Below are 21,616 nucleotides of genomic sequence, written 5' to 3' on the forward strand. Positions count from 1 at the left end.
TCAAAAGAACCACTAAACTAGATGAAGACCTGCTTGGCTAGGCTGGGAAACCAGTTGAAACCAGCGAATATCATTTTAAATGAGCTAAAACCAGCAAACGAGGTAAGACTTTTCATCTGGGAACATGGTATTCTACCTTGGAGTACATGTAGCCTAAATAAATATGAATAGGGTAATCATTCACGTCATGGCATGTATTTACTTGAGCATTAAGGTGCCACCACGGTACCTTTTGTACGGGATTAAAAAGTAAAAAATAAAAGTTTTTCTTTGCATAGATCTATACGATCAAATCGAAACAACAAGGGAAGACACTCAGGGTAAAACGTTAAGAGTTGGACGTTTGCGCACTTGCACAATCATGAGCAAACTTGTCAATGAACTAAAGACAAGATGAATAAAAGATTTTGACAACTTACCTCAATCGTTTGGTCACTCGAGACGTTATTGTTGTCACAGACAACTTGAATGGGCTTCAACTCCAGCGCGTCTGTCATACTTCCATAGTCACTATCCCAACCTGCGGATAGACCCGGAACTGAGGCGTGTTAAAAGACTGGTTGCGAAATCATTTCACCAGGTTTTGTGTTGTGGTTAGTGAACAATTTTCCCAAGTGTCACATTTAGCTAATAAATGATAAATAAGTTGATTCCAGGTTTCTTTTCAATGTGGATGCGGCTGATAATGATATTCTAGCCTGCAGGTGAAATCCAAGTGTTAAAGAGCGTCTCGTATTTCAGTTAGATTGACTGTGTACATTGAAACGAAACTGTAGCACACGTTAGGCAACTTACAGGAACTGTGAGAAAAGGGCATTTGCTGTCTGAAGGCAAATAAAATAAAGAAGCAGGCTAAACCAGTATATGGATAAATGGAAAAACGTGTGCTTTTGACTGCGATGTTGTACATTTAGGATCATTCACTGTGGCTCCTTTGACACTATTCAGCAATTAATGGCAATTATGTAATTCCAAATATACACAAACATCGCCTTTGTGGACACATAGGTGATCTGCATTTTTTGCACATTTAAAAGCACGAATTAATTTACCTTCTCACACTCATGTCCGTTGAACACAAAAGGGGAGTTACTTGAGTTTTAGTTTTCAACAGATTGATTTATTTAAGTGCAAATTAACTGACAGCAGTGTTCTTACACTTTTGTCCAAGTGAAATTCAAGCAATTTCCAAGCATTTTCAAGGTGCAATTTCAAGCTTTTACAGCACTTTAGAACTGTAAATGACATGTTTCCATATGTTTCTTAATGTTGAAGGGGTGGATTCTGGAATCCACTGCTACTTCAATACCCTTTTGAGTTGTTTAAGTTCATTTTAATTAAGTTAATATTCATTAATATTATGATTTGGAATATTATATGATTAAAAGGACGTCCCCATGTAAAACTTAAATAGTATAAAATTGCATGTGTTCTCTCCGTGATTTGAGAAAAGCACCCTACACATTAAAACATACATTTACTCTTCGACTTACTACAGGTCACAAAAGTCATTAGGGCCTCTCATCTACATGACCAATTTACAGTTAAAGCATTTACTTTATTTATCTTAATATTGAATAAAATAATGAAGAATATTGTTTGAAACATCTAGCTGAGGAAAAAGTACTTCATGAATAGATATTTTGGGGAAGTTTTGGGAAACCTATGTTCTCAATGGCCCCTATCACACACCTGGGCAAAATGTGGTGCAAGGTGCAGCAAATGCATTTGCATTTGCAAGCAAATGCACTTGCGCCCATGGGTGTGCTGGTCTAAAAAAGAGGTGTGTTCAGGCGCATTTTTGGCATGTTGCTATTTTGAAGAACTCAAAATAGACTGTGCCAAAGACCAACTCAAACTTGGTCTAAAGTCAATATTTTTCCTCTGTTATTTAAAGGGCATGTTAGTAATATGCACCTATAGGCAGGTATGTAAAACGCAAACACTTTGCTTATTACACACATAGGGATGCGCAGCAGCACACAAACATTTTTAAAATGAAACATTTTATTTCACCTTGTAAATAGCGAACCCACCATGGCGCGAACGCAACTGGCTTTTAAAGGGGATGGGAGATGAGACTGTTTGGTTTATTGCACGTTATGGCCCCCAAAAAATGCCCATTACTCATTAAGAATGGACAACCAGTTTAGACCATGTGCCCGGGCACACCGACCATTTTCCCATCATTAAACTAGCAAAAGTGGATGCAGACATGTCCTGATAACACCTTCGCCATGCGCTTTAGACCATGAGCTTAGATCGTTAAAATAGAGCCCTATGTGTGTGTGTGTGTGTGTTAGTATTAGGGGCGGTCCTGGGGTGCAGATGGGTTTGGTTGGGAGGAAGGGTTAGGGTTTGTACTGTAGCTGGCAGTAATGGAAACAGGTAATTCATTGGGAAGTCGTGGCCTAATGGTTAAAGAGTCGGACTCCCAATCGAAAGGTTGTGAGTTCGAGTCTTGGGCTGGCAGGAATTGTGGGTGGGGGGAGTGCATGTACAGTGCTCTCTCCACCCTCAATACCACGACTTAGGTGCCCTTGAGCAAGGCATCGAGCCCCCAACTGCTCCCCGGGCGCCGCAGCATAAATGGCTGCCCACTGCTCCGGGTGTGTGCTCACAGTGTGTGTGTGTGTGTTCACTGCTCTGTGTGTGTGCACTTCGGATGGGTTAAATGCAGAGCACAGTTCTGAGTATGGGTCACCATACTTGGCTGAATGTCACTTCACTTTCACTTTTTCACTTTCATTGTGCAAACATAACTTTTATGTCAAGAGGAAATTACTCAAAGGTAGAACGCATGCAGAGAATACGTGCTTCAGAGAGCAAGAGCTTCATCAGAGCTACATTAAAAAAAATGTAAAAAACAAAAAAATGTAGAAAAACTATTCAAGTGTCTGCTGTTAGTTAGTATCTGTCTGTGCAGGACAAGTCTCCAGGAAAATTCGTAACTGCACCCAGGATGGAATATGCATATGGACATCTTTAGTCAACCTGATCCAAGGGTGGCAGATACACGTCTTGGGAGCGACACGTTGCGTGTGAGATATGCTTTGAAGTTAGTGCACATCTGTTAAGATTCTAATTATTTTTTTAACCAGTATTTAACCAGTCAGATTAATTTTTACCTAAGTAATGCCATTACTATACTCGAACAGAGGTTAGTGACCTCTGTTAGAGTATAATTACTGAAAATGTTAGCGCAACATGTACAGGACCGAGTGCATTTGGTTTCGTTTTTAGCAAAAAGCAGAAGTAATTAGGCTTGTTGTAACTAAAAAGTGAACTATTTATGCTTCAGACTCAATTACTGTACACAATAAAGGAAAGCTTCTGGTGTATACCAAGCTATGAATCAAGATGGAAAACCCTAGAATTTTCACAGATTGAAACACCTATACAGTCGATACTTGGAAATAAAAAACTAGCTGAAAGTAGCTATAACAGATTGAGTACTTGGACTGTATTTTCACTGAGGTTCAGAGTATTGAAGAAACTTTAATTAGAGGATCAAACTGGAGTTTTAAGTTGGATTGCATTTGACCCAGGTTTTGAGCCGGCTAGGGTAGATGAGAGATTTAAACAGTGGGTTTGGAGAGGTATCATATCTCATTGTTCAGTAATCTCTAATGGGAAATTACAGAGTTATCAGACACTTTCAAATACATTTGGACTAGATAAGCAGGATTTTTATAGATATTTGCAGGTCAGAGATTATTTTAAAAAAAAAATTAAAAGTACACTGCCAGAAGATCATAATTTAATTACAATATTTTCAAATGCGTACACATTAAAAGATAACAAAAAGCTGGTTTCTAGATTGTATGGAAGTATGCAAGTTTCCAAGAATCATTCAACAATATACATTAAACAAAACTGGGAGAAAGAGTCTGACTTACAAATAACAGATGAAGACTGGATAGACATATGTGTGATACAGACAAATACCACAAATTCAAGATCCTGGAGGGAATTTGGATGGAAGAATATAGTAAGATTTTTTATAACTCCCAAATTAACAGCACTTCATACAGGCTCACAGAGCCGTGGCTTTTGTTGGAGGCAATGTGAAACCCCGATGGCTAATCACTATCATATTTTATGGGCATGCCCAAAAATTAAATTATTTTGGCAAGGAGTAATGGCAGAGATTGGGAAAATATTGGGAGTAGAGGTTGATTTTTCGTTCACTACTATATATTTAGGTAAAATACCAGGAAATATTGTAGACAAGGATAAATATTTATTAAAAATATTGTTAGCAAGTGGTAGGAAAGCAATAACCCGTAAATGGTTGCAGATTGACCCTCCAACGAAGGATCAATGGCTATAGGGATCATAAACGAAATATACAGTATGGAGAGACTTACATTTATATTAAGGCTCAAATTCGACAAATGTAACAAGTTGTGGGAAAAATGGATTATGTATGTAAACCATTGAGGAAACTGTGATATTGTATATCAAGATGTTGGAATTATTTTGTGATACTGTCTGATATTGTAGCATCCATGATAACCTTGTGTTCTTTGTTCCAATGAAAAAAAAGTAAAAAAATAAATAAAATAAAAATAAAGGAAAGCATCTGGTAAGTGTAAATAAAGCTCTTTATTCAGTCATATATGGGAAGTAGTAGATCATTGATGCAATACAGTAGCTTTGCAGTCACAGTGATACATTTCAGGCATTATATTTAATTATAAAGTATCTTTACATGACAATAATCAAGACTGCTAATAAATTTGGCCTTCACAATATATCTGCCACTATGTTCTTTGTATTATTTATATTTGTCTTGTTATATATCTATTAAAAAAACTAAAATTCAGTAACCATCAGAAAATAAAAGTGTATTTAGTGATTCATGATTTTGCAACTTTAACCAAACCCTCTCCACAGCCCTCTCAGCCAACTCAATGTCAGTGAACCTAACCACTCAAAATGACTGATAAATCATTTCTGAAGTGTTTATGAAGCATTTATTGTCAACTTTTGCTGTTAACAGACCCAAGGAATATCACAGAGGCATGTCAGATATTTCAAATTAACCAACAGTCAGTAAAACTACACCTATTTCAGTGATATTTGTTACTTTGTAAACTGAATCACATGAATATTCAAACAGGGTGAATGCTGGAAATGTACTTTCAAAATGAAGAATGCTCTCCAAAGGTGAAAGTGTTTCTGTTCTCTGAACAGCAAATAAAAATCAAAGTTTATTTAAAAGAAAAAGCCAGCAAGATAATCAAGGAATATGAATAACCCAGACATACTCTACAGAGTTTGAATAGAAACTCAGGGTTTGATATAATGGCTTCAAGATCCCACCTGATCTCTTGTGAAAACATACACATTTTTGCAGTTGGAGGCAAATTTGTACAGTTCCCTTTCATAGGTTCACTTCGATGCTGCATTGACGTCATCACCTTGGGAACACCTGTGGTGTGACGAATGTCTGAAGCCCTTATACCATCACGCCAATTTATTGGCCAATAGCATTTAGCACCGCCTATACGTACGTATGCTATATATGCGTGCTGAGCGCCATTTCATCAGATTTTAATTCCTTCAGGAAGCGAATCATCTGTTGCCCATCAGAAAGAGATTATTGTGTTCTAAGCCATCTATTTATATAGAGCAGTTTACTCCTCTAAGGCGGACACAATGAGTTTTCCGGAATGTATGGATCACGTTACACGGACTCACGAGGAAACAGGTAGGAAGACCGCTTTGCGGCCTTTATCTATTGTTGTATCCGTGATATCTGTGTCTTAAAATAAGTAAGTTGCACTCTGGGCTCGCTCTTTTTGTGAGGAAGGAGAGATGTTCGTTCAACCCCCGCTGTTCTAGTTCTGCAGTTGACGAGGCGCCGCACGAGCTCGACGCTTGGGTTGACGGCGATGAGCCCGAGTGTTCAGTGAGTGAGAGAACGGAATTAATCCCCCTTTTCTCTCGCTCCATTCCCTGGACCGCGCGCGCTCAGCAGAAGAGCGCCTCGTGAGTCAGGTGGTTAGTCATATCTGTTTCCCGCTCCGGAAGCTCGTAATCGATTCTCTCGGCTGCGGATTGGATGACGCATACTCTACAGCAGCCCCTGGCTCATGAGCTCGCAGGCGACACAAGCTGTAGATATAAGCTATGGGTTAAGGGGCGAGCTTACTATATAATATCCACCGTTGCTCTACTTCCTCCCTGGATAAAGTGTTTTCTCAAATTTATAAAAATGTTATATATATGAGAGGTACTGATTTGAGGACGTTAAGTCATGCACTACGGTCTTGCCGCTTAGAGCTACCAAGCATTAGTTTGCCCGACGAATTACTATTTATTTCAGCTCCGCTGCTGCCTTGAGCTGAAACAAATAAGTAAAAAAAATAATAATAAATTCACGTGCTTTAGAATATCTCTATAACGGTGAGTAGGCAGGTGGTTAAAAATTCCCCTTTCTCCCTAACGTTAACTGCTGCACTGTACTAATGCAGACACGTTCATTTGGTTTGGCGCTTACGCTTCCAAATCTTGTTCCTGTACTGTTTTAAGACGCAGACTCCGAGGAGTCCCTGCAGCAGGTGTGTGTTGTGCACTCTTATTTTGGCGCTTAGTGCTACCAATAATAGTTGCCTGACTACTTCATTCAGCTCCGCTGCTGCGTTGAGCTGAAACAAATGGAAGAGCTCGCGTGATTATAGCAAGCTATAACAGTGACATGGCAGGGTTTGCTCTCTCTCTGTTATCGGCTGCGCTGCACTGATGCAGACATGTTCATTTGATTTGGTGCTTACGCTTCCAAGTCTTGTTCATGTACTGTTTTAGATGCAGACTCTGAGGAGTCCCACACAGACGTGTTGTGCACTGTGATTTTTGGCGCTTCAAGCTACCAACATTATTTTGCCCGACTAATTACTATTTATTTCAGCTCAGCTGCTGCATTTTACAAGAGCAATGGCTTCTTTTCAGGCTCTCTTTTAAGAGCTTTGTATGAGATGTCTGTGCTGTGGCAGGTTAGTCCTCTCCTAGCACTTTCAAGTTCTACTTATCTGGATGGCTCTTGGCTCCCGGGTCTCTTCCGCTTGAGCAGATTCTTTCCTTGGTCCTCCAGCTATCTTAGGTACGTCAGGCGTTATGGTATATCGTTCCCAAGGCGATGACGTCATCGCAGCATCGAAGTGAACCTATGAAAGGGAACATCTCAGTTACGTATGTAACCTTGGTTCCCTGAGTAGAGAACGAGATGCTGCGATGCTTGTCCGTTCCGTACCTTCGATAGCGCTTCCTTCGTCATAGTGTAAATCTGATGAAATGGCGCTCAGCACGCATATATAGCATACATACGTATGGGCGGTGCTAAGCGCTGTTGGCGTGATGGAATAAGGGCTTCAGACATTCGTCACACCACAGGTGTTCCCAAGGCGATGACGTCATCGCAGCATCTCGTTCCCTACGCAGGGAACCAAGGTTACATACGTAACCGAGATGTTTTTCATTTGTACAAAAATTTATGATTTTTTTTAAAGGTCCACCACTAAACCTAACCAGCAGTGGGGTGCAAGCAGAGTTTACAAAAACATACAAATGAGATTATAAAAATTCACCACCAATACTCCAAAACATAAAATTGCAACAAATTGCCACGAGTGTGCTGGTAACATTTAACCCTTTGTGTAATATTTACTTTATGACAATATGTCCACAAATCCACAGTCCTAAATGAAAAAAAATCAATTCTGGCATTTAGACATTGTCCCTCTTCATCTATTCTGGAGTCTGTTCTCAGCGATTCCATCTGAAATTTTGTTAGAAACACCATTAATTCAACTGTTATCGGCCATAACATTCTTATTATTCTAGGTTGCTAAATCAATGCCTTATGTTGTGCAAAAAAATTTAGAAATAAATTTAAAAAAAGCTAATTTTTTTTTTCATGACCATTACCCTGTTATTTCTATTCTGGGTTGTTCTTTTCATCCAGAACTTCCTTGTCCTCTTTCACTTCTATCCTGTCCTCTGCTGTCTCTTCCTTTTCTTCTTCTTGAGCCTGTTTAGAGTCAGAAGGTTCATATCCTCCCTCAGTTACTTCCTCCTTACTTCCTACATGGGTTACTTCAGTCCCCTCATTTTCTTGGGGTACATCTAAGTGCTCTGTCCTGTCTTTTTCCTGTTGAAGGCCATTGGTGGGTTGAACATAGTCTGTTTTATCCTCAGTATCCTCCTGTGAAGGCCCATTATACAATTCCCCTTCATCTCCATTCTGCTGTTGACTATCTGGTTCACATGGAGAATCATCGTTCCATTTTGTCTCCTCACATGCTGACTTCCTGTGTTGTCGTGTGGGCAGCCGTCGCTTAAAAGACAGCCTAGCCCGACTCTGTGGGGTGAAGACACAAAATCAGACTAGCTGAGTTTGTAAAAGTTGAATTCATACATAACTTTAAAAAACTACAGACTACATCTGACATATTTACTTTGTATCAAACTTACTTAGCTGCCATGCTACATAAGTAGCATGCTTACTGGACTGAACATCAAAAATAAAACTGGAAATTGGCTGCAACTCCACGTGCCCCACAAATAGCCCTAGCCCTAGTGTTGCTATGCTAACAACATAAGGCTGTGATAAGCAGAAAAATATTTTTACATGCTATTAAACAGCATAAAATCAAGGAATTTACCAAATATTTATGATTTAGGGGACCAAATGTAAAATTTGATCATTTGATCGATTAATCATTTATTTAAAAACAAATGGGTTTCACAGAAATCTGAAATTTAGGTGGTGATGTTGTCTGTTACATTTACATTTAGTCATTTAGCAGACGCTTTTATCCAAAATGACTTACAAATGAGGACAATTGAAACAATCAAAAACAACAAAAGAGCAATGATATAAAAGTGCTATAACAAGTCTCAGTTAGCTTAAACGGAGTACACGTAGCAAGGGCTTTTAAATAATAATGAATAAAAAGAAAACAGATAAAATAGAAAACGAATAGAGAAAGCTAGTGTTAGAGGTCTTTTTTTATATAATTGTATAATAAATAAAAGAAAATACACAGAATACAAAAAGATTTGAAAGCATGTTAATTTTTTTTTTAAGAATAGAATTAGAATAGTGAGTGCTAAAGTTCGAGGGTCAAATAAAGATGGAAGAGATGTTGGACTGGTCATTCCACCAGGAGGGAACATTTAATTTAAAAGTCAGTGAAAGTGACTTTGTGCTTCTTTGGGATGGCACAATCAAGTGATGTTCACTTGCAGAACGCAAGCTTCTAGAGGGCACATAAGTCTGAAGTAATATATTTAGGTAAATGGGTGCAGAGCCAGTGGTAGTTTTGTAGGCAAACATCAATGCCTTGAATTTTATGCGAGCAGCTATTGGTAGCCAGTGCAAATTGATTGATTGATTGAGGTGTGACGTGTATTCTTTTCGGCTCATTAAAAATTAATCTTGCTGCCGCGTTCTGAATTAATTGTAAAGGTTTGATAGAACTGGCTTGAAGACCTGCCAAGAGAGCATTGCAATAGTCCAGCCTGGACAGAACAAGAGCTTGAACAAGGAGTTGTGCAGCATGTTCCGAAAGAAATGGTCTGATCTTCTTAATGTTGGATAAAGCAAATCTGCAGGACTACAGTTTTAGCAATGTGGTCTGAGAAAGTCAGCTGATCATCAATCATAACTCCAAGGTTTCTGTTTCTGTTCCTCTCAATATGATAAAATGGTCTTTTAATTACACAACTCTTTTTATTTTAAAGGGGTCATATGATGTTGATAAAAAGAACATTATTTTGTGTATTTGTAATGAAAAGTGTTTATGTTGTTTAAGGTAAAAAAAAAAAAAAAACATTATTTTCCACATATTGTACATTATTGTTTCTCCTCTATGCCCCGAAAACAAAGTCATGGCCTAGTGGTTAGATAGTTTCCTAAACCTAGGGTTGAGGGTTTGAATCTCAGGCTGGCAATACTACTGAGGTACCCTTGAGCAAGGCACTGCTCCCCGGGTGCTGCAGCATAAAAATGGCTGCCCACTGCTCTGGGTGTGTGTTCACGGTTTGGATGGGTTGAGTGTATGACCCATTTACACCAGATCATTTACATAAGGCGTGCACAAACTAGGTCCTGGAGGGCCAATGTCCTGCAGAGTTTAGCTCCAACCCTAATTAAACACACCTGAACCAGCTAATCAAGATCTTAGAAACTTACAGGAAGGTATGTTAAGACAAGTTGGAGTTAAACTCTGCAGGTCACCAGCCCTCCAGGACCAAGTTTGGACACGCTCGGAACACCACAACAACTTCAAGACAGACAGCAAGTCATGTAGACTGAACAGTCTACCATACTGAAATCATACTGAAAAGTGCTCGTGCAAAAAGCTATCAGAGTGCACATGCACGGTTTGTCTATTTGCACACTAATAATAACAGACTTATTCACGTATATATGACTCCTCTATGTCACTGGAATAGTCTACCTTCATTTTTAAAAGAAGCACTGGTTTGCTTTATTCAGGACATCCAGACTTGTTTTGATTTCAGCTTAGAGAGAAATTAATAGAGGTATGTTTGTTCCCACCAATTATTTCACAAGTTAAATTTATGTGTGATGACGAAAGCAGGTTAATGCTAGCCCTCCCACTGCAGTCCCTGCAATTCGAAAAAAATAATAATAATTAAATAAAGAAAAAAAAACATATATATAAACATATGAATGATGGACACATAACTCAGTTTAGTATAACTTTGATTCTTTACTGGAGAACTGAATATACTAATCACGTGTAGTTTTTTTAGACCAACCACTTCCGTACGTGTCTTTACGTCCTCACTACGGAATACCCAAAAGTACAATTGCAATTCATATATAACTAAGAACATATAATCAATGTTCTACATCCCCTTTCTTTAGTAATCTCTCATCAGCTTATAACGACAAAAATCCAATCCAAAAGTGCTATTGGCACTTAAAGTGTCAGATTTTATGAACAAACAAAACTCATTTTACTCCAAATGCTTTAACAGCCTCTTAGTAAGTCACTAGATATACTTTGGATTTGGTTTCGAGATTCTGCCTGAGTGAGTCACAAAGTTTTTTTTCTGTTTCTTTGGCAGGTACAGTGGATTCCGATTTTAACTCAGAGTCAGTAGCAGTCACTTGTGCACTTGGGTGATCGGAAAGGAAACTTTGAAATTTTCCTGGTGTACAAACTTTTGAATATTCGTAAGGTTGTATTAATCATTTAGTTGTGGCAACGTCTCAGGGACTGGTAAGATGTGTCTACGATTCCTTCTATAATCCCTCCCCTATGATTCCACCAAATACGATCTTGGTTCCTTGCAGATGTCTTTGATGATTCCCACTTTTTTGTACCTTTGAGGTGTTTGTAACCTGACTACTTCACCTTTAAAAAGAGGACAGAGTGGCTTGCTGCTTTTGTCATAAAACCGCTTCTGTTGATGACGCTTCTGTGCAAGTCGATTTCTGACCATGACATGACTTTTGGTGGAAGGGACTAGCAACTTTCTGTCAATTGGGAGTGTTGTCCATGTTGGTCTTCACAGAAGTCTTTCTGCTGGTGACCCGATAATTCCATCACGAGGTATGTTTCTCAAATTGAGTAGATTTAGGAAGACATCTGTTCCGTCTCGCTTTGATTTTTCCATCAACTCTTTTGCACTTCGCACCGCTCGTTCTGCTAATCCATTGGATTGCGGATATTCCGGGCTGCATGTTACATGAACGAAGTCTCAGGAACTTGCAGAGTTCTTAAATTGTTGACTGGAAAATTATGTTCTGTTGTCTGTGATCACTTTTTGGGGACAGCCAGGTACTGAAAAGTGTCTCTTTAATTTTGTAATCACAGCGAAGATCTATTTCAAACAAATTTGGATACGAGTCCACCAGGACAAGATAATGTTGGCCATTCCATTCAAATAGATCAGTTGCAACAATTGACCAGGGAAGTTCTGGAGTATCATGTAGCTTCAGTGGTTCCTTTTGTTGGTGCTGTTTCATACCATTGCAGACTGAACAGGAAGCACACTCCTTCTCAATGTCCTTGTTCATTGAAGGCCAAAACACTACACTTCGTGCTCTGCGTTTTGTTGATTCTACTCCAGGATGCCCTCTATAAAGAATAGTAATATATTCTTTCTGCAGTGACTTGAGGGTCACAGCTTTTGGGCCTTTCATCACAACCCCATCCTTCGTTGTCAACTCATCTCGGTATGGATAGTACTGGTGGAGTTGAAGAGAAAGTCGGTGTGGCCAGCCCTCTTGTATTGTCCTGGAAAGCTGTTGCAATGTTGGATCTGTGGCTGTAGGCTCTTCCAACTCAATGAGCCTTGATGGCGAGATGTGCTCAACAGACATTACTTCAAAGTCGGCCTTCTCACTGCTTAACACTTCTCTGTTTTTCATTGGGGCACGTGAAAGAGCGTCAGCCAGAAACATTTCTTTTCCTCTTTTATAGTTTATCATGAAGTCATACTTCTGAAGTCTTAACATCATGCATTGTAATTGCGCTGGAGCCATGTGCAGTGGCTTGTTGAGTATCGTCACTAATGGCTGATGGTCTGTTTCAATGTGGATTTTCTTTCCGTATATGTAGTCTTGAAACTTACTACATCCAAACACCACTGCAAGAAGCTCTTTCTCGATTTGAGCATATTGTCTCTCGGTTTGTGTCAGGGTCCTGAAGCATATGCTACGGGAGCATTTTGTTGAAGGCATGCCGCGCCAAGTCCATATTGTGAAGCGTCACACGTCAGTGTAACAGGTTTTTTGACATCGTAATATCTCAGTGTTGGTGGGCTTGTGATGACCTCTTTCAGCTAGTTGAATGCATCTTGATGTTGTTTAAGCCAGCACCATTCCATATCTTTGTGAGTCAGCTCTCGTAAGGGTGCTGAGAGGTCGCTGAAACATGGAATGAACTTTCCAAGATAGTTAACCATCCCTAGGAAGCGTTGTAGAGCTGTGACATTCTCTGGGACTTCCATCTCTGTGATGGCTTTGATCTTTGAAGGGTCTGGTTTCTGTCCTTCACTTGTGAATGCATGTCCTACATAGCATACTTCTGACAGCCAAAACTTACATTTGAGAGGGTTAAGTCTAAGGTTGACCTTTTGTGCACGATCCAGCATTTTTTTTAAGATTTACATAATGTTCTTCAACATCCTTTCCTCCCACAAGGATGTCATCTACTATAATAGCGCATGGATAACCCTCGAATATTTGTTCCATTGTCCTTTGGAACACCTCGCTCGCTGTGCTGATTCCAAATGGCATGCGTAGAAATTGGTATCTCCCAAATGGGGAGTTGAACGTTGTCAACATTGATGATTTTTCATCAAGAGAAATTTGCCAGAATGAGCTTTTCGCATCCAAAACGGAAAAGACAGAGGAATCTGGCATTTTAGATGCGACTTCTTCTACTGTATGCATGTGGTGTTGCGGATGTAGGAGGGCCTTCTTTTGGGTCAATGCATAGTCTTATCTCCTCTGAATTCTTTTTGTGGGTTGCCACCACTGATGATATCCATTCGGTGGGTTCCGAGACTGGGGTAAGAACACCCATATTAACCATTCTTCGAAATTCTGCTTCGACCCTGCCCTGCATGGCTGCTGGGATTTTGCGTGCAGGTTTTACAACTGGGTGAACTGCTGGGTTCAGTCTCATTGAATATGTTAATGGAAGTTTACCAATCTCATCCTTGATGAAGTCTGAATATTCAGAATGAATTTTGCCTGCAAAGCTTGAAACCTCATCTGCTGTCACATGATGAATTTCTTTGTTGAACGAGACCAGTTCCATATGTAAGCAGTCTGGCAGACCTATCAATGGTTGCATGTTTCTTTTTATCACGTAAAACGAGAAGTTGTATGCCCTTTCTGATAAGTGGCAGATGAAAGTAACAAAGCCTGCTGTGGGTATCACCTCCATAGGAATTGAGTTTGGTCTTCTTCAATGAGCTTAAATCCTCTCCATTTTTTATATAAGTCCATAAGCTAAGCATTTTTCCTTCTTTGCTTCATGCTTACCTCCACAACTATTACAATTTATGATCTGAGAGCTTGTGCGATCAGAGTTGGATCTTTGTTTAAATCCTTGTGTATTTTTAGTCTCTGTCTTGTCCACGTTAGTGTTCCTTTTAGGTGCTGCAAGAGTCTTTGTGTGCAGATCTGTTAGTTTGTGGATTGACACAATTCTATTGCTTTGGATAGTGTTAACTCACCGTCTCTAAATATAATTTTTCTCATACTACCATTGGTCACGCCACACACAAGTCTGTCTCTTATGAGTTCATCTGTTAGATCACCAAATCAGCACATCTTTGCTTTGTTCCTTAAATCACTCACGTATGCTTCTATGGTTTCACCAGGTTTTTGGTTTCTCATATTGAATTTGTGGTGTTCCATAGTTTTCCATAGTGTTTGTGGGTTGCATAACTCACAGAATTTCCGTTTGTTACATTCCGGGTTCTCTCTGGTTTCATCCGTCATTGCTCTCCTTCCCCCACATACACGGCTGGTGCATACACAAACGTGCACTCCCGCTCGATGGCTTCTGAGCAGGCCAACTTAAGGAGAATAAATGCCTGTGTCTTGGCATCTTTGTCTGAGTGAGCAGCTGCTATAAATATATTGCATTCTTGCTCGAATATGCGCCAGTTCTCACTAATGTTGCCATCAAACACTAGAGGTTTGGGTCTTTCCGATGTGCTATCTGAAACTTTTTTTAATTTATTTTTTTATCAAGTCTTTTCGATGAAACTTGACTTTCTTCAAAGGCGTTCTCTGTTCCACGAACCACCTTCAGACACCATGTTGAATACTGGATACATAACCCAGTTTAGTATAACTTTGATTATTTACTGGAGAACTGAATATACTAATCACATGTATTTTTTTTTAGACCAATCAATTCCATACGTGTGTTTACAGTACGTCCTCACTACGGAATACCCAAAAGTACAATTGCGATTCCTATATAACTAAGAACATATAATCAACGTTCTACAATACACATATATATATATATATATATATATATATATATATATATATATATATATATATATATATATATATATATATTAATAATAGTATGTGTGGCAAGAAGTGGTCAGGTATGTGAAAGTTACCAATAATAAGAGAAATCCTACAGTCAACTACGCCACTCAGAATACACTGAGACATAACAGCACTAAGCAAAAGAGACACAGGTTTGGTGTCAAAGGCAGGGTGAGCATAAAGAAACAAAACAAATTCACTTTCAATCACATACAATTAATGAAACAAATACAGCTTCACACAAGGTCTCAATACAGTTGTGGCCAAAAGTTTTGAGAATTACATAAATATTAATTTTCAAAAAGTTTGCTGCTAAACTGCTTTTAGATCTTTGTTTCAGTTGTTTCTGTGATGTACTGAATTATAATTACAAGCACTTCATACATTTCAAAGGCTTTTATCGACCATTACATGACATTTATGCCAAGAGTCAGTATTTGCAGTGTTGGCCCTTCTTTTTCAGGACCTCTGTAATTCGACTGGGCATGCTCTCAATCAACTTCTGGGCCAAATCCTGACTGATAGCAACCCATTCTTTCATAATCACTTCTTGGAGTTTGTCAGAATTAGTGGGGTTTTTTTTGTCCACCCGCCTCTTGAGGATTGACCACAAGTTCTCAATGGGATTAAGATCTGGGGAGTTTCCAGGCCATGGACCCTAAATTTCAACATTCTGGTCCCCGAGCCACTTAGTTATCACCTTTGCCTTATGGCACGGTGCTCCATCGTGCTGGAAAATGCATTGTTCTTCACCAAACTGTTGTTGGATTGTTGGAAGAAGTTGCTGTTGGAGGGTGTTTTGGTACCATTCTTTATTCATGGCTGTGTTTTTGGGCAGAATTGTGAGTGAGCCCACTCCCTTGGATGAGAAGCAACCCCGAACATGAATGGTGTCAGGATGCTTTACTGTTGGCATGACACAGGACTGATGGTAGCGCTCACCTTTTCTTCTCCGGACAAGCCTTTTTCCAGATGCCCCAAACAATTGGAAAGGGGCTTCATCTGAGAATATGACTTTGCCCCAGTCCTCAGCAGTCCATTCAGTATACTTTCTGCAGAAGATCAATCTGTCCCTGATGTTTTTTTTTGGAGAGAAGTGGCTTCTTTGCTGCCCTTCTTGACACCAGGCCATCTTCCAGAAGTCTTGGCCTCACTGTGCGTGCAGATGCGCTCACACCTGCCTGCTGCCATTCCTGAGCAAGCTCTGCACTGGTGGCACTCCGATCCCGCAGCTGAATCCTCTTTATGAGACGATTCTGGCGCTTGCTGGACTTTCTTGGAAGCCCTGAAGCCTTCTTTACAAGAATTGAACCTATACTATATATATCTTTCCTTGAAGTTCTTGATGATCCTATAAATTGTTGATTTAGGTGCAATCTTAGTAGCCACAATATCCTTGCCTGTGAAGCCATTTTTATGCAACGCAATGATGGCTACACGCGTTTCTTTGCAGGTCACCATGGTTAACAATGGAAGAACAATGATTTCAAGCATCACCCTCCTTTTAACATGTCAAGTCTGCCATTCTAACCCAAGCAGCCTGACATAATGATCTCCAGCCTTGTGTTAGTCAACATTCTCACCTGAGTTAACAAGATGATTACTGCAATGATCTCAGCAGGTCCTTTAATGACAATAATGAAATGCAGTGGAAAGGTTTTTTTTTGGGATTAAGTTAATTTTCATGGCAAAGAAGGACTATGCAATTCATCTGATCACTCTTCATAACATTCTGGAGTATATGCAAATTGCTATTATAAAAACTTAAGCAGCAACTTTTCCAATTTCCAATATTTATGTAATTCTCAAAACTTTTGGCCACGACTGTACATCACAAGTCTTTACCAGTAAGATGCAAAACAATAAAATAACAAAAATAAGGGGGAGGTGTACAGCAAAGACCCTCAGATTTCTACCCCACACTCAATACCCATGACACACACTCTTGTGAAAAACCAAACATGTTAAACACAGCACTCAATGTGGACACACAGTACAGGGTATCATGGCCAACCCCTCCCACCTAAATCCATGCACAAAAAAAAAAATCAGACAAACCCAGATGAGTTCCAGCAAAACTATAACAAAACAGAGCAGAGCAGCAGTGCAGTCACTTGATGATTGTTAGGTTTCAATTAAGATTATTGGAAACCTTTGGATGTGCAATAAAATCAAGCAAACAGTACACTGCTGCAATACACATGATCATGCAGGATTACAGCTACTTGCAGGCCCATATCTGAAAACTTGCCAACAGCCAGCACATGACAGACAGAACAATAACCCAACTACTAGCACTCATTCAAAGCACCTCATGTCACAAAGGGGCGTTACCAAAGATGATGCATCCCAAGCAACGAAAATTTCCCCCTTTTATATGCACAGGCTAATTGGCTCATGAAACTTAACCAACTGACCAATCATGATTAAGTCCAGACATTGATAGATTCACCTGTTTGGGTAATGCCAGCCAATCATACTGGGTCTATACCTCACTCTGCTACATATGGAAGTCTATTAGTGATGTGTCGTTCTTGAACGATTCGTTCATTTTGAACGAATCTTTAATGTGACTCGGGAAGAACGAGTCGTCTCGGGGAGTGATTCGTTCAGTCGCGCATGCGCATTATTCTATAGGTTCTGTTCTAGTAGTAGTGATTCACCTGTCAGTCAATGCAGTCTTGAGCCGGAAAGAGAATTGATTAGTTCATAGTTCGGGTCTATCGGGTTTTTGACTCGTTCCTTAATCACGTGACAGCCCCATACGCTTACCCAAAGCAGTCTGAGCCGGAAAGAGAATTGATTAGTTCATAGTTCGTGTCTATCGGGTTTTTGACTCGTTCCTTAATCACGTGACAGCCACATACGCTAAAACCATAGACAGTAAAAGAATGCAGTATTGAGCCGGAGAGAGAATTGATTAGTTCATCTTTCGGTTCTTCGGGTTGTTCGTTCTTTTGTCCCGTAATGTGACAACATTGGCTAGAGTAATTATTAAATCAGATAAACCATACTTTTGTAACATATGACACTTTATAAACATTAAAAAACACTGTGTACATACTTTTGAATTGTTGTTTATTGTTTATTTTTGTGCCAGAAAAGCTTTGTAACAAAGAGGACAACTATTCCAAAATAAATCAAAATAATAAAAAAGTAAATAATTAAAATTAAAATTAAAAGATAACAAAGCCACAGGGTCTAATAACCTTAACAAATGAACTTTAAAAGTACAATATAAAAAAAAGAAAAAAAAAAGAAAAACTAAATATTGCACAACAAGCTTTGCTTTTTTTATATAATAATTTAAAATGAATACATTTTAAAATAAATAACACTTTTGTGCCAAAATAAAAACTTTATATCAAAGAGGATAACTATTCCCCAAATAATTTTAAACCATTTAAATAAAAATAAATGAAAATTAAGAGATACTAAAGCTACGGAGCCTTATAACAATAACAAATTACCTTTAAAATCACAACAACAACAAAAATATTGCACAACAAGCTAGTCTTTTTCTAAATAAATAAAAATAAATAAGCTTTAAAATAAATAACACACTGTGGCTATATTTTTAGGACTTGCTTTAAGGCATGTTTGCATTAAAAAAAACAAGCTCCCTGACCTTGGATGGGCTGAGTCTGTTTCTTCTATCTGAGATAATCTGCCCAGTTTTAGAAAAAATTCTTTCAGATGGCACAGATGTGGCCACAATGCAAAGTCTTGTCTTTGTGACTTCAGAAAGGCTTTTGTATACTGGTGAACATCTCCTCCACCAGGCCAGAGGGTCTGATGTGCGGGGTAAGAGTGGCTCTGCAAGGTAGGCCTGCACCTTTATAGCATCTGAGGTCTTAGAAGAGGTAGCAGAAGGCCTCAAGCTTGCTACCCTCTCGTCAAAGTCTTCCCAAAACATGGCCCCTGCACTGGCACTCGCACCAGGATCTGAAGTATCCTCCTCACTCTGAGCTGGGTTAAAACTGTTAAAGCTGAAGTTATCATAACCTTAATGTTTTAAACTAACATTAATAATTCAAACTCAAAATTGTATTTGCTTTTAATGTATATGTCATTATGTCCTTTTTTGAGCAATCTTCTTATACATATATTACACCAATATATCAAGTCTGCCTAGGAAAAGCAATTATTATACCAGCAAACTCAAAATTGGAGTAAAAATGAACAAACTAGAATAAATACTTTTTATTGTAAGCTTGAATTATTATATTATTATATAGCCTAGTGTTTATTTACCGATAGACAGTCAAAAGGACAAATTAATCAATATTTTATTTATAACAGGGTTTTATTTATTTATAAAATAATTACAAACCACAGATCCTCAACAAACAGTAACAAAAACACAGTGACAGAAAATGTCAGAAATAGCGTATGGGGCTGTCACGTGATTAAGGAACGAGTCAAACTCGACCCGAGACCCGAGAGACTCATGAGATGAACTAATCAATTCTCTTTCCGGCTCAAGACTGCGTTAGTTTTGCGTATGGGGCTGTCACGTGATTAAGGAATGACTTAAACCCGAGGACTTCTTGTCAGATGAGAGGTGAGGTGAGCTAATCACAGACTAAAGACCCAGGTAAAGATATATAGCATTTATTATATATAGCTTATAGCATTTTAGTTTTGTATTGTTTTTAGTGTGATCAACGTTTGCGTAAGTACTAGATGTGTTGGGGAAGTAACTAAAATGAATGAAATGAACGAAATGACTCGAAAAATGATTCGTTCATTTTGCTGAACAAGACTCAAAAGTCAGAGTCGGTAAAATGATCCGAACTTCCCATCACTAAAGTCTATTGTGGCGAGAGTGAAATTGCCCAAAAAGGGGCAGTACTCCACATAATGTGACTTGACGCTGATTGGACAGAACTAAGCGGCAACCTTCTGGTCTCTCTTGAAACCTAAAAGTAAAACTGCAACTGGCCGCTAGAGGCTGGCTCCAAAAGGGAGTCAGTCCCATAGACCTCCCATGTTAAAATGCCCAACTTTACAGCAGAAAAAAAAAAATGTTTACAGCCTGGTTCAAAAAGTGGTTTTCGTCTATTTAGCTAATTTTGCCATTCATGACAACTTTGCAAAGGTTGAATTTTTTTTTTATAACTCATCCGTTTAAATTATATTAGGTCTTAAAGTTCTGTAAATTAAGGGTGTGGCCACTTGAGTGATAGGTGGATTGCTGCTGCTGTCACCACTGTTGAGCTAGGTGGGAGTGGTTTCAGAAACCAGCTCCTGCCTCTTTGCACATTTTGGATTAAGCAGGAGTGACGGGTGGTGACGCGAGAAACAACTTTCAAGAGATCATGTTTTGCCACTCATAACAGGGTTTTCAATGACCAATTAAAATTAAATAACTACTTATGGTCCAAAATATGTGATCACAGCCATGCGGAACCAGTTATGATTTCCTGAATAAACCCTAAACCCATCACAGTATATTTGGAATGCATATACTTACTGTAAAGTAAATTCTAAATTCTTTTTTTTTTTTTGTATAATTATTTTATTATTTAAATGTTATTGACAAAAATATTGCATTGTTCCCAAGAAACTTTCCATTCTCCTCCCACCAAAGTTTCTTGGGGAAATGCAAAAGCACTGAAATATAATTTTTCCTCCCATCTAATTTTCATTTACATTTTCACTGCTAAGAAGTTAGGAATTTGTTGCTTATTAAGTGTAAATATTTTATACCGAATGTAAATGAATGACACAACTTTATCTGAATCTGAAGTTCCCAAACAAGACTAAATATATGTAAATATACATATTGGACAAAATGTATTTTGGAAAGCAAGATATTTTGATATTGATAAAATATAATAATTTAAAAATATATATGATATATACTATACTAGTTGACCTTGTTGATGCTTGGCAGTGGAGTACCCTCAAATGGCTGCTCGAAGCTAACTGGTGCCTCATCTTCACAGGACAGCTGAGTGTTCTGCAGGATGGGCTGCAGGGTGGAGCTCAGGGAGCTGCAGGGGCTGATGGGACTGCAGGCTGTGGACGGCTGTTTGGACTCTGGACTTTTGGGTGGGGAGAGCAGGACAGTTGGAGAGAGAGCAAGATTGGCCTTAAAGAGAGAAAGAAATAATGTTTTAAGGCTCCTTCATGAGGTTCTTTTGAATAGAAACTAAACTAGTTTTCAAATGAAATCGTTTTTAAACGCTGATATCTAGAGAACAGAGCAGATGATTAATGCACATTAACCTAATGCAACTTACTGATGATGAGATGTATATAACATTGTGAGAGTTTAATAGTAATTTTCTGTATTTACTTTTAATGATTAAATAGGTATTTAGTGACAAACAGGGCAGTGTGTTGTTCAAAACATACAGGTGCATCTCAATAAATTAGAATGTCATGGAAAAGTTCCATTTATTTCAGTAATTCAACTCAAATTGTGAAACTTGTGTATTAAATAAATTCAATGCACACAGACTGAAGTATTTTAAGTCTTTGGTTCTTTTAATTGTGATGATTGTGTCTTGCATTTAACAAAAACCCACCAATTCAATC

General features: G+C 38.7%; 1 protein-coding gene and 1 long non-coding RNA gene across 3 annotated transcripts in view; one reads left to right on the forward strand and one right to left on the reverse strand.

The window, feature by feature from the left end:
* LOC132122955 (uncharacterized) overlaps positions 1 to 21,616 on the forward strand; it is a 489,820-nt gene that overhangs the window by 117,744 nt on the left and 350,460 nt on the right. The window lies entirely within an intron of this gene.
* Positions 7,482 to 21,616, reverse strand: part of LOC132122954 (capZ-interacting protein-like) — a 42,772-nt gene continuing 28,637 nt past the window's right edge. For both annotated transcript variants that reach the window (XM_059533479.1, XM_059533480.1), the window contains exons 5-6: positions 20,952 to 21,167; positions 7,482 to 8,365 (exon numbers count right to left, since the gene is read on the reverse strand). In XM_059533479.1, coding sequence (XP_059389462.1) covers positions 7,943 to 8,365; positions 20,952 to 21,167 — 639 coding nt within the window. In that variant the 3' untranslated portion in view covers positions 7,482 to 7,942. The remainder of the gene's footprint in view (positions 8,366 to 20,951; positions 21,168 to 21,616) is intronic.

The sequence above is a fragment of the Carassius carassius genome, chromosome 41 (genome assembly GCF_963082965.1).
Source record: "Carassius carassius chromosome 41, fCarCar2.1, whole genome shotgun sequence".
In the NCBI taxonomy this organism is placed as follows: Eukaryota; Metazoa; Chordata; class Actinopteri; order Cypriniformes; family Cyprinidae; genus Carassius; species Carassius carassius.